General features: G+C 42.1%; 1 protein-coding gene across 8 annotated transcripts; it reads right to left on the bottom strand.

Annotated features, from left to right (window-relative positions):
• Window positions 1–3,893: 3,893 nt before the first annotated feature.
• Window positions 3,894–13,510, bottom strand: LOC124400855 (myelin-associated glycoprotein-like). 8 transcript variants are annotated; one of them, XM_046872674.1, is made up of 12 exons: window positions 12,175–12,841; window positions 11,679–11,842; window positions 11,372–11,546; window positions 9,903–9,969; window positions 9,334–9,690; window positions 8,915–9,238; window positions 8,575–8,832; window positions 4,678–4,962; window positions 4,476–4,575; window positions 4,347–4,365; window positions 4,133–4,211; window positions 3,894–4,034 (listed from the first exon to the last, which is right to left on the bottom strand). In XM_046872674.1, exons 4-12 carry the CDS (start codon window positions 9,946–9,948, stop codon window positions 4,006–4,008), a joined length of 1,497 nt encoding a protein of 498 aa, XP_046728630.1. In that variant the 5' UTR covers window positions 9,949–9,969; window positions 11,372–11,546; window positions 11,679–11,842; window positions 12,175–12,841; the 3' UTR covers window positions 3,894–4,005. The 8 variants fall into 8 exon arrangements, with proteins under 8 accessions (XP_046728630.1, XP_046728633.1, XP_046728631.1 ...); XM_046872677.1 differs by lacking the exon at window positions 11,679–11,842; XM_046872675.1 differs by lacking the exons at window positions 11,372–11,546; window positions 11,679–11,842; window positions 12,175–12,841 and adding an exon at window positions 12,855–13,510.
• Window positions 13,511–13,664: the final 154 nt, after the last annotated feature.

The following is a 13,664-nucleotide window of genomic DNA, read 5'->3' as shown; positions in this document are numbered from 1 at the left end:
CTCCTACATAGAACATAGTCCACCTGTGTGCACCTTCCTCAACTCTTGTACGCCACCCTATGATCCTCCTTCTTCTTAAAATAAGTGTTCACCACTGCCATTTCGATCCCTTGCCAAAATCTACCACCATCTGCCCTTCCACATTCCTCTCCTTAAGGCCATACCTACCATCACCTCCTCATCACCTCTGTTCCATTCACCTACATGCCCATTAAAGTCTTCTCCAATCACCAATCTTTCATTCCTAGGAAACCCCTTTCTACCACTTTATCTAACTCACTCCAGAATTTTTCCTTCTCCTCCATCTTACAGCCCACTTGTGGAGCATAAACACTGATGACATTTATTCAATTCAATTCAATTCATTTTTATTTGTATTGCGCTTTTAACAATGAACATTGTCTCAAAGCAGCTTTACACAGATAATGTGGTGATTAAATGTAAATATGTTCTTTGTAAGTTTGTCCCTGATGAGCAACAGTGGCAAGGAAAAACTCCCCGAGATGGCATAAGGAAGAAACCTTGAGAGGAACCAGACTCAAGAGGGAACCCATCCTCATCTGGGTTGCACCAAATGTCCATTTGAAGCATATATACAAAGTTGCGGGGTGCAGTGATGATGATCAGAAGCAAACTGCACTCCCGAGTCAGTGCAGCAGACCGCCGACACCAACTACAGTCCAATCCGTCCTCAAAGCACCTGCTCTACTCCGAATTATATGGAACCACCCAAGGTGTTGATGAGAAACCGTCCCAAGCTGCACAGAAGTGTGAAGATCCACGGAGGGGAGAGGGGCAGGAACAGTGGTCACTGGAGCCTCAGGAGCATGTTTAACTCGACCGAGAGAGAGAGAGAGAGACAGAGAGAGAGAGAGAGAGAGAGAGAGAGAGAGAAGGATATGGATTATTAAGTGTAACTATTGGTGTATGAAAGTTAATGTCACTGTGCAGTTTGGACTCCGGCAAGACTCGCTATGGCAGCATAACTAAAAGGGAGAACCAGAAGGTAACACAGACATGAGGGATCTCTGGGATAAGAGACGACCCACCACACCACCGTCAACAAACCCGAGTGAACCTGTGAATGTGAGGGGACGACAGCATACAAATATACCAGTTCACCAAACACTCTATATCCATGCTCCCTCCAGATCTGTGCCTTTACCTAAGAAAAAATGTACTGATAAAAGGCTTGACTAAATAAATAGGTTTTCAACCTCGACTTGAACACTGAGACTGTGTCTGAGTCCCGAACACTGATTGGAAGGCTGTTCCATAACTGTGGGGCTTTATAAGAGAAAGATCTGCCCCCTGCTGTAGTCTTCATTATTTGAGGAACCAACAAATAGCCAGCACCTTTTGATCTAAGTAGGCGTGGAGGATCATACTGGTACAAAAGTTCACTCAGATACTGCGGTGCGAGACCGTTAAGTGCTTTATATGTCAGTAGTAGTATTTTATAATCAATGCGAGATTTGATTGGGAGCCAGTGTAGACTGATTAAAACAGGGGTGATGTGGTCGTATTTCCTAGATCTAGTGAGGACTCTTGCTGCTGCATTCTGGACTAACTGAAGCTTATTGATGCACTTACTCGCACACCCAGACAGGAAAGCGTTACAGTAGTCTAATCTAGAAGTAACAAAAGCATGAACTAGTTTTTCTGCATCCTGTAACGACATCATATTTCTAATTTTAGCAATTTTATCATCACTCCTTCAACTTCCAGCTTTATGTTCATCACCCTATCAGAAACTCTCTTCACCTCCACTACAATCTTACTGTACTCTTCCTTCAGAATCCCCCTACACCATTTCTCTTTCCATCCACACCATGATAGAACAGTTTAAACACCTCCAATGTTCCTGGTCTTACTCTCTTTCCACTTGGTCTCCTGAACACATAACATATCTACCTTTCTCTACCTTACGCTGGATGCCCTTCCTAACGCAACCCTCCCCATTTACCCGGGCTTGGGACCCGCACTAAGAGTGCACTGGCTTGTGTCTTCCTAATGGCTGGGTTGTGTGCCATCCCTTACTAAGGTTTTTAAAACATGACATTGATTTCCTTCTAAGTGAGTTATTATGAAGCGGAAACAGATGAAAAATGGATTAGCTGTTCCAAGTGTGTGGAGGTTGGACTGCATCAAGGATCGGTTTTGAGACCTTTTCTGTTTGCAGTGGTGATGGACAGGTTGAAGGACTAGGTCAGGAGTCTTCATGGACTATATTTGCAAATAATAATGAGAGTGGGGAGCAGGTGGAGAAGAGCCTGGAGAGGTGGAGGTATGCGCTGGAGAGAAGGGAAATGAAAGTCAGTAGGAGTAAGACAGAGTACAGGTGTGTGAATGAGAGGGAGGGCAGTGGAGGGGTGCGGTTTCAGGAAGAAGAGGTGGAGAAGGTGAAGGAGTTCAGGTACCTGGAGTCAACAGTACAGAGTAATGGAGAGTGTGTTAGAGAAGTAAAGAAAAGAGTGCAGGCAGGGTGGAGTGTATGTTGATACTGACTTCGAGGTCTTGTTCCCTTACATAAAGGAGGTTTGTCCTTTTACCTTATATTCACATCACTTTGGGTTCCTTGTGCTTAAGTGGGCTATATGTGATAAGTTCACAAATTCACAGCTTGGACAGATAATAATTCCCTGACGCACATCTTGACCAAAGCGAGGCTTGATGCCTGTGAACAAAGGTGGGTGGCTAATCTCACCGCCTTGTATTTGATGTTAAATATTTTCCTGGGTCAAAGAACACAAAAGCGGAGACTTCGAATAGGCAACCTAACTAAGCGGTTAGCTACCGCTTAGTTGGGGAACACTATGTCAAGTTTGTAGCAGAGTCAGAGAACCATACCTGTGCTGCTGTGCAAGATGCTTTCTGGTTGTCAAATGCCAGTCAGTGAGTATCTGACAGTGTGGAGATTTCAGCGGGTGCTTGTGATTGGCAGAAGGTAAATTCTGGTGTGGATGTGTGTGGGAGTTTTTTTAAGTGCAGAAGTGGCTGTTGTCTTTTCTAACCATCTCCATTGGGATGAGGGAGCAAAAGTGTGGGCTACTCCCCTGTCTGGATTCGTCCAACAGATCACTGACGTTGGGTTTGATTGGTCAAATTAATGTACAATGTCCAGCTTTTCCTGAAAAGTCTGTCTTATAAATGTCCTTGTAATTATCTCTGCGACCGAATCAATTTCTTCACCATCAGTCGTTGTGGAATAAAAAACAGCTATTAGATCCACATGAATAGATTTGGGATTGTGCAGTTTGATACAGATGCGGGTTGTGAGCTCTGACTAGTGAAGCTCTCTGACCATCCAATTAAAGGATGTGAAAATGGCGATGGTGCTGGATGACTTCTAAAGGGCCTTTAAGCAACATGTACTTTACACTACGTGTCTGAAATCTGATTGGATAGAAACATAAACACATGATACTTAAAGCAGTGACACCAAGAGAAAAGCTATGCAATGAAGAGAATAGACTATTGGGAATAATTTAATAAATATTATTAATAAAAAAAGAGAAAAGATTAAAAAGTCAATGCTTGTGTTTAGGCCAGCAGAGAAGCCCCTGACGGCCTGCTACTGTCAGTAAACTGTAATAAAAGATAACGTGGTAACAGAGGACTCTTGAACAGGTTATGTGTCTACATGCAAGACATTTATGTGTGCAAAATCAAAAAATCAAACTATTTCAGGTCAAATACAGGAAAAATGTGTGTTTATATTGCTAGGCAAATTCAACAATTCAACCAATCAGGGGCAAGAAAAGGGTAATACACAACATATACAGAACATATACAGAACCAACTCCTCAGTTTTTAATAGTCCAAATGTAAGGGTTTTTATCATCCATGAGCTTTTTATAGTAAATAAACAGGTGAAGACTGACAAATGTTCATAATGTACAGGAGCACTGCGGGCTCTCAGCTTTATTCCTCAAAACAACTTATAAACAAAACAGCAATAAACAGACCAACAAATAAACTGTTTTAGGAAGCTTGTGCAGTTTTTCAGACTTTGTTCTCTTGAAGTCTTCCCTCTGAAACACAAAATACATTTTTATATGAATTCTTTCAGATGTTTCATGGAAGTTAATGATATACGTAATAATGAATGGTGTTACAGAGGCAACATCACCTCTGTGAGTCTGCAGAATTTCATACGTGTTTGGAGCAGAGAGCTGCAGAGAAGCATAAATATTCCCACTCTTGAGAACCTTAAACAGACACAATTTCATCATCATCATCATCATCATCATCATCATCATACAGAACATCACCATGCAGAACATTACCAACATTCATGAATACAACATTCTGCAGAAATTAAATCTCTTTTATTCAATACTCACCTTTATTTTTCCATAATATCTGTAAAAGATAATTGAATTAAATTTGGGTTTGTAATGAATATAATGCAACATTCTGACATCCAGATCAACTGGTAGAAATATTACTGAAAATGATCATGTGTGACTTACTGCTTTAATTTATAGATGAGAAAACTAATAACAGCAACACACAGAAGGAAAGCCACGGTAAGAAACAGTAGCAGATAATCTACTGCAGTGTGGATGCATTCTGGGAAACAACAACAAAAACATTTTAATAGATTTTGATTCATTTATACTTGATACAATATATTTAAACAGAAGTAATTATTACACCACTGTAGCTGTTCACCTGATTTGATTGGATTGAACAAGTGTGTGTCGACGCCTATCGTATTTATGCCAATACACTGCAGAGTGGGCGTGTCTATAAACAATTCATGGAATGTAATGAAGCTTTTTAAACCTGCGTCACCCACAGGCTCCTCTCGGATTGATGTGCTCTCAGAGGGAAGGAGAGTTTCACCAGAAAAATGCCACACAAGTTTAGGAAATGGATTTCCTTTAACTTCACAGGAACACATAATTAAATCCTGAGCACTGTTACAGCTGGATGTAGGTGAGACCTGAGGAGCATCTTAGAGAGCAAAAAGGGGGTGGGGTGGGGGGGGTTGGGTTGGGGGAGAGATTAGTGTAAAATCAAACATCTGCAGTAGTGTCAAACATATTGAAACAAATGTTCTTGTGTTGCGTTCCTTTGTGGTCACACACCTCCTTCTTGGTATTGCTTTTTATGGTGGTCAGCCACACTTCCCTGCCAGAAGTAGGATTTGAGTTTGGGTCTTTATATCATCACAACGGCCAACCATTATTTTTTAAAGAACAGTTGACACCTTCTGCTTCTACCTGAATATATCCAATCAAGATGATTCCCCATCCAGATGATGACTGCAGTAATGCTTGCAATGTCAGTGACTGACCATCTTTAATCCTGCATCTTGTTGTGTGCATTGCTGTGAGAAGAGTCAGATTGTGGCATATTGTGGCAGAGGGGGCATGAAAACTAAACTGATCACAGCATGAACGCTATGTGAACCGTATTAATTATTGAGGAAGATATTGAGGATTTATCATCCACAGACACGGCATCGTGGAGAGATTTAATCAAACTCTCAAAAAATTGACTCCGAGGATGCATGGAACTGGAATAAATGGCCGAGCCCCTATGTCCCCCATGAGGTCACAACGGTTTCCACAGGGTTTTCCCAGTGAGACCTACCTCTTCCTGAAACTCTTAAACTAGTACTTTTTCCCGATTTTCCTGAGTTGAAGGCTAATGGTATCCTACCAGTATTGATTTATTAATCGATAGAGACACAAAGCACTTATGTACGTCGCTCTGAAAAAGGGCTTCTGCTACATATCATAAATGTAAATGTCAATATTAAATGCTGCATGGAGTGCTAAATGTCCATAAAAATCCATACAAATTTGTGACCTTCTAACAGAAAATTATTTACACTTTGGGTCAATTAACAGTGTAGAATTTGCTGCAGACTCAAGAATGGCAGTCCTGGTTGTATAATGGGGCACGCAGCTGCATGAATATGCACCGGGAGAGAAGTTCTCATGCTACTACCGGAGTCAAGCTCTACATTACATGCAAAATGGCAAAGGATCCTTTGGGGTTACACAGTGAGTTGGAGACATCAACTCTGAGGTTAGGTGCACAGAGGGAGGTGACACACTCCAGGTGTACCACCAAAATCTCCTGAAACCATGGAGCGAGGTGGTACATGTGTCTTTAACAACGGTGGTTCCCAAGAGGTAGGAGCTGTGGGCCAGATGAACAAACACCATATAGAGACTTCAGGTGTAGTGGTGCGCAGTCGCCCATACTGACTACCCAAACACAAAAAAGGAACTCATTGCTATGCTTAGTCTTAGTGCCCAAGAGCGACAGGTTGGTCCAGTTCTGTGTGGATTATTGAAAAGTCAATGCAGTGTCTAAATTTGACGCTTATCCAATGACTCGCGTCGATGAACTGCTTGATTTGCTAGGCATGGGTGCTTTTACACTACAGTGTATTTAACCAAAGGATACTGCCAGATCAACACACTGACGCCACTCCATTTGCTTTTCACCAGTTTACACACTTCCGTTTTGTTCGTTTGGTCCAACAGCAACGTTTTAGCTTCTCATGGACCCAACTTTTAGCCAGCCCACACTTTCTGGGACTGGTTGGCTGTTATCTGTGGTTTGTGCCTAATTATTCATACATCACGAGCCTGCTGACTGATGTCACTAAAAAGGGAGCGTCAGATCCAGTGCAGTGGTCAAAGTCATGCCAGCAGCCTTTCACTCAGGTTAAAGCAGCACTCAGTGGTGGAGCACTTTTTGTGGGTATGTGGCAGAGGGGGCGTGGTCAAGTACTATTTTCTGAATAGAGGGCGGAGCTGGAGGAGACGAGCAGTGAGAAAGAAACACCTGTTTAGGATCTGACTAATCTGTGTTCTCTACTGCATTGAGTGTGGAAGAGGATAAAAGAGAGAAAAGGAAATGAAATAAATAAATAAATAAACAAACAAACAAATGCAAGAAAACCCACACAGAGATGTGTCGGTGTGTAGAAACTCAAGATAAAGCTGGTTCTGTGTGTAAATTGCTGCAGACCTCTGGTTCTTCATTCTCTAAGTCCAAAAGGTCTTCCACACATAGTAATACTGAATTATTTTTGGATTGTTTTTCAACCTTCCACCTTTCTGTCATGATGTAAGTGAAAGAAAGGGGTAGACTTGCTTCATTTAGCTGGTACTGTTGCCCAGAAGAGTTGATGTGAACTTCTTAATCACTCCATCTCATAACCTTAGGAATCTCAAGTCATGCAACCAAAGCAAATGCAGTATGGAATGTGATAAGAACAGAACAATGGCACGGTGAATAACAGTGAACACTGACTAGTGCACAGAGAGTGTGGAGAAAAGTGTTGCAAGACTTTCTAAAAACAAGGCAGTGTTTCAGCTGCCTTGGATGCTCTGATAGTCCTTGTGTAGGATATAGTGACTGCTTGGAGATGGGCTTTCCTCAGACTTTGCAGAAATTAGAGATGCTGCTAGGTTTTCCTACCAGTGGTGATGGGTTTGAAGGACAAGGAGAAGTTCTCTGCCATAGGAACACCTAAGACTTTGGAACTCTTAATGGTCTCCATGAAGGAGATGTTCAGCAGCAAGTGATTGCTCCTTGTCTTCCTCACGTCAACAACCATCTCTTTTGTTTTATCCACATTCAGCAATAGGTTGTTAGCTTTACACAGACAGTTAGCATCTCACTTTCTCTCTGTATGCTGACTTTTTGGTTTTGCTGATGAGACTTATAACAGTCATGTCATCAGCAAACTTGATGTGTTTGGAGGTACATTGCTGCACAGTTGTGAGTCAGAGTGTTAGCAGCCTGTGGGCCCTGGTGTCTCAGTCTGGTAATGCTGGAGGTCTTCCAGTCAGAGAGCCTAGGATTCAGTTACAGACAAATATTCAGGCCCAATGGGCTCAACTTCCTGATTAGGTGCTGAGAAATGATGTTGAATGCTGAGCTGATGTCCATGAGTAGGATGTGCACATATGTGTCCTATGTGGTGGAAACCCAGATGGAGAATGATGGTGATGGTGTGATCTGTAGAGTGGTTTGGACAATATGTGAACGGCTCTTTTGTGTCAGGACACTAGTTATTGAAATGAGACACTGATGGAGACCGTCTGTGGCCTTGAAGCACATTGGAATGATGTTTTATTTTTGCTCTTCAAAAAAATCATTTAAGTTGTTTAAAAGATGCAACACTGTCACAGACAGGTGATTTCCAGTGGTTGGTGATTGCTGATTTGTAAGTTTAGATTAGTGTAGGTCACCTGATCAGCAGAAGTTTGTCTGCAGACCTGGTAGATGGGATCACTATAATGGGTAAGTGTACATTTTTATCATTTTAAATAGATTTTTGTCTTTCTTATCCCCTCAGTTCAATTTGCCAAGAAAGGCTCTAGATGGAGCAACACATATCACAGGTAGTCAATTCCTCTGATATGGCCACAACAAGGCATTGATCAGTGGATAGGATTTGCACAGCTGAGCCAGGATACACTGCACCTTTACTAGCAAATAGAAATCGCAGAACCATGTATCCTTGTTTTGGCTTCTTTCAAGTTTGAAAACATGACTCCATTCTGATATAAAACTTGTGCATTAAACAGTACTCACACAGAACATCCAGGTGGATAGAAGAGTTGTGATCTCCATGCTGGTTCTGAGCTCTACAGTAGTATAAAGCACTGTGTGGAGAATCAGTGGTGTTGATGGTGAGATGGTTTCCGGTTCCTATCTGCTCTCCGTTCTCTCTGTACCAGGTGTAGTTCAGCACTGCTGGGTTTCCATCACTGCTGCAACTCAGAGACACTGAACTCCCCAAAAGCACTGAAGCAGATGGAGATGCTGATACTGAGGTGTTTCTAGGACCATCTAAAGGAGAAAGATCAGGATTTAGGAGCCTCCATGAGTTATTAAACATGAGATGAATATGAAGTGAATAATCAGCACTTACACAGAACATGTAGAGTAAAAGAGCTCTGTTCTGATTTGTTGAAGTTCTGGAGCTGGTAGGTGACGGTGCAGGTGAAATCACGTCCATGATGAAGGTGAGTAGCTTTGAAGTTCAGCTGAGAAGATCTGAATCTGGCATTGTGGTAACGTTCTTGTCTTCCCTCCTCAGGCAGGAAGTTCCATGTAAAAGTGGGAGGGTTAAAGGGACATGGAGATCGAGCTGAGCACATGAGCCTCACTAAAGTTCCCTCCAGCACCTGCTTTTGGTCCATCAGCTCCCCATGATCCTCCTTATACAGTGTTATTGATGGACTGATTGGAGTGGCTGAGAAACACACAGTATCACATTACAGATGAGTTTGAAATGTGCTCCAGATCATCATGAGTGTAATTACAGTTACACTGTGCTTCAGCTCTCACCTCTGACATTTAAATAAAGAGAAGAAGGATAAATATATTTCAAATTTCCAGACACTATTCTAAAGTAATATTCTCCAGTGTCACTCTCACTGATGTTGTAGAAGATGGTGGTGCAGTTCTTCATGTAGAGGTCGCCTATAATTTTGCCATTGATCTGGTTGCCTTCAGTAGATTTGGAGGAGAAGACTTTGTGTTTTGCCAAACTGTCACCTTTATACCAGACGCCTCTCGCGTTGTTTTGTAGTTGTTCATCATACTGTTCTTTAAAATCAAAACTGCAGGGTATGAGAACGCAGAGGCCTCTCAGAGCTTCTATACTCTCTGGTAGACTGATGAAAAATTCTCTACACAAAACAGCTACAAATAAACACACACACACACACACACACATTATTATAACACTTCACACATTCATTCTTATGCTCAGATTAAGATAAGATAAGATAAGATAAGATAAGATAAGATAAACCTTTATTCGTCCCACAGTGGGGAAATTTCTATGTTACAGCAGCAAGCCAAAGAAATAAAGAAATAAAAATAGATGCAATAATAATAAATAATTATCAAACCTTGATACAAACAACAGGTGATTACAAATTTCACTGCAAATTGCATATCTCGGGTCAGAGAGATCACCTAAAAATAAAAAGATAACACACACACACACACACACACACACACACACACACACACACACACACACACACAGCAACAACATTGAAGTTTTCAGTGGTTGAAGCTTATTAACTGAAACAGTCAAAACATTGCAGAGAATCTTGACTGTATCCATCAAAATGTTTAAATGAATTCATCAGCTACAGTTTTGAATCACAGTCAAGGAGAATCTGGATTTTACCACAGGAACACTGATGGGAAGCAGTCCAATACCAGCCTTCCCACAATCATTCACATTAATGTGACATTTTGTGTCAATCAGCTGCCAACCTCCAGAGTCAAAGAAAGAAAAAGAGGCTTTTACATTTTTTTGTATATCCCCAATCATTCGAAATTTAGGGGCAGAGCATAGGGTCAGGGTTAGGGGTGGGGTAAGGGTTAGGGGCAGAGCACAGGGTTAGGGGTGGGGTCAGGGTTAGGGGCAGAGCACAGGGTCAGGGTTAAGGGTGGGGTCAGGGTTAGGGGCAGGGCTAGGGGCAGAGCACAGGGTTAGGGGTGGGGTCAAGGTTAGGGGCTGGGTCAGGTTTATGGGCGGGTTCAGGGTTAGGTGCAGGGTCAGCAATCACACAGCGCACCTGAAACAGAGAAGGTTAAAAGCCCTGCTCAATGAGGCAACAGTGGCAGATTGGCGGTGCTGGGGCTTGAACCTCCAACATTCCAATAAGTAAGACCATTAAGCCTTTACCATTACACTTCCCTCTATTTAGTATGGACACCTTGAAGAGATTTTGGTGAACCTGACAGATAAGTTACCAGAATATTAATGCTCCCAGTGAATGCACCCTTGGTGAAGTCATGAAATTCAACAAAAAATGAATATAATGAATGCTACAAAATATATATAATTGCAGAGCATACTATACATTAAGTAGGGGTTCTGGTACCCAGGTTGGGGTGTCTTCATGTAAGCACATGGTGGGGAGGTGGGAGCTTCATGGTTAAGACATTGGAATTTGGATCCGGAGGTCATATCTTAAAATTACAGCCACACCAAGCTGCCACTCCTGGGCCCCTGAGCAAGGCACTTAACCATGTAGCTGCTCAATTGTATAACTCATAAAAATGTATATTGCTCTGGATAAGAGCAACTACCAAATGCAGCAAATGTAAATAGTGATAACACATGCAGGTGAGACACCAGTTTTGGTGGCAGTATTGTGAGGACAGTATTGTATTCCCCCTACCAGCATTATTATTATTATTATTATTATTATTATTATTATTATTATTATTATTATTATTATTATTTTCTTTTGATACTGGAATGAAATAATAATTAACTCTTGGACCTATACGATGTGGTCTCCAGTTTGGGAGTTTCTCTGTTCACAAAAAAGTACTTTATTTATCTACATTTCCACACCTTCAAAATAGTCCCCTTTCACAGCAATACAGTGCCCCCTGTGTTCTTCTGGAATGTGTCCTGGAAGTCTTCTTTTCTAAGCGTGTTGTGCACCTTCTGCGATTAACGCCGGATCTCAATGCTGTCAAAATGGTGACCTTTGAGCTGGATCCTCGGGAAGAGGGCGAAGTAAAATCTGGTGAGTAGTGTGGTGCGGAAGTGAGATCATGTGGATTGTTCTCTGACAATCATCATGCACAAGTTACCAAATGGTTTCGACATTTTTGGGGGTTAAGCTTGTCAAAGGTCTTTTGTCATGATGTTCTACCTTTTTTTTAAGTGAGCTTGTTGCTCAAAACACCTCAAACGACTCGCTGCAGCATCGATGTATGTCAAACTTATGTCTTGTTAAACGTCACTGTGGCAGATGTGCCCAGTTTCACACACAGTTTCATGTTTGCTCTTTCTTCTAACGTGCTGTCCGTGTTGAATCTACAAAGTTGGTAATGCACGTGATCAGAATAGCACAAGTTACATCATTAGTCTTAAAACTTTTTATACCTCCTCGTAAAGTGGTAGCGCTCCACTGCAATGCTCATTATATTTAAAATAAACATTAATTACAGGTAACCGAAACCACTTATCTTTTGGTGCATTTTAACATTATATCTTATAGACTTGGATTAGTATTTTACATTAAACAGTCCTACAGATTGTTGTGGGAAAGTCTGCAACCCCCCCCCCCCCACGCACCTACACACACACACACATAAACCTTTAACTTTCACAATTACATTCATATCCAATAGAAATGTTTTACTTACTCACACGAGGCAGAGTTGAGAAATCCTTTCATACTACACTGGTAAACTGTGTATATAGAATGATTGTATTGACAGTTGAAATGGTGGTAACGGTTTACCCTCTCCTTTATCCACGTCGCACTAAGGATTAATCACACCAGTGTCTCTGTGCTTTGTTTTGCAGTGAATGAATGAATACGTCTTTGTTAGTGTGTCCTGTGTGTTTGTGAGGTCTGTTTGTTGCCCAGGCATTGACCACCCCATCCACCCCACACACAAATACTCCCTGTTTTTTAATTTTTTTTATTCACCTCTCTAAAGATATAATATTGTACAAATAGAGATTATATACAGGAGATTCTGCATCTGATTGGATGATGCATGTAAGGAAGTTTTACATTGATGACTAAATGTCAGGCTCTTCCCGGTTCATGGTGCACTCCACCAGTATCCCAAGTTTCGGACAGTCGCATTTGGATCCTCTAGTCGCAGCACTGACAGAATCATCCAGACAACAATGGACCCCGTGGATCACAAGGACTTGCAGTCCCAGCTATATGAACTAAAAATGAATGTTTACTACGGCGTTCCGAGATCTGTGACAATGCTCTGATGAACTACCAGTTTCAGCCTTGGTAGCTGTTTTGGTTCCCATTTCGAGCCAATCCAGCAGCAAGCCTTCCCCCGCCTCTAAATCTTACTTAAAGTGCCGGTCAGCCTTGTTCCTCCACCGGGAAAGAATCACCTCTGTTGGGGGACTTTGCTGCCCAACCTCAGCCTTCCTGACTTGCTGAGGGTATTTCCCAGCTCTCTTGAGATGCCAATATCACCGCTCTGTCTATCTGCCGCTCCCGAGTCCTTCTGAGGACCTCACTCTGCCTCAGAGACCGGCTGAGGGCGTCGCTCCAGCTCAAAGACACACAGAGGGTGAGGGAGGCTTGCTCCATTCTTCAACTTGCATTTCCTGCCCTCCAAGGAGCCTCAAGTCCTGCTGTGTCTGCTGCTGGCACCCGACCTTCCTTATGCCCTGACTCAGAAACGGTCGTGTAAAAATATAAAAGTGTAGAAATACTGTATTTAATCAAACAGAGCTGCAAACCGGGGCAATACAGGTAATAAGCAAAAACACAGTCCAAAAAAGTCCTTAATCAAATACCAGGAAAGAAGTGCAGCAATGCAGGAAAAACTAAATCAGAATCCAAAAACAGTCCAAAGTTCTAAACCGAAATGCAGTACCTTTACAATGTGAATAACAACATGGACCTGATATGAACACCAAGGAACACCAAGGAATTTGGTGCTCTTGAAGATCTCCACTGAGGATCCATCGATGATCAGTGGAGAATGGCCGCTCTGTGCTCTCCAGTAGTCTACAACCATCTCTTTGGTTGTGTCACCGTTCAGAGACAGGTTGTTGGCTCCACAGCAGGCTGTTAAATGGTGCACCTCCTCTCTGTATGCTGACTCATCCTTCTTGCTGATGAGACCCACCATGGTTGTGTCATCGGCGA

Source organism: Silurus meridionalis, chromosome 18 (assembly GCF_014805685.1).
Source record: "Silurus meridionalis isolate SWU-2019-XX chromosome 18, ASM1480568v1, whole genome shotgun sequence".
NCBI classification, from domain to species: Eukaryota; Metazoa; Chordata; class Actinopteri; order Siluriformes; family Siluridae; genus Silurus; species Silurus meridionalis.
Note: the sequence above shows the minus strand (reverse complement) of the source record. Positions and strands in the feature narration are given on the sequence as shown.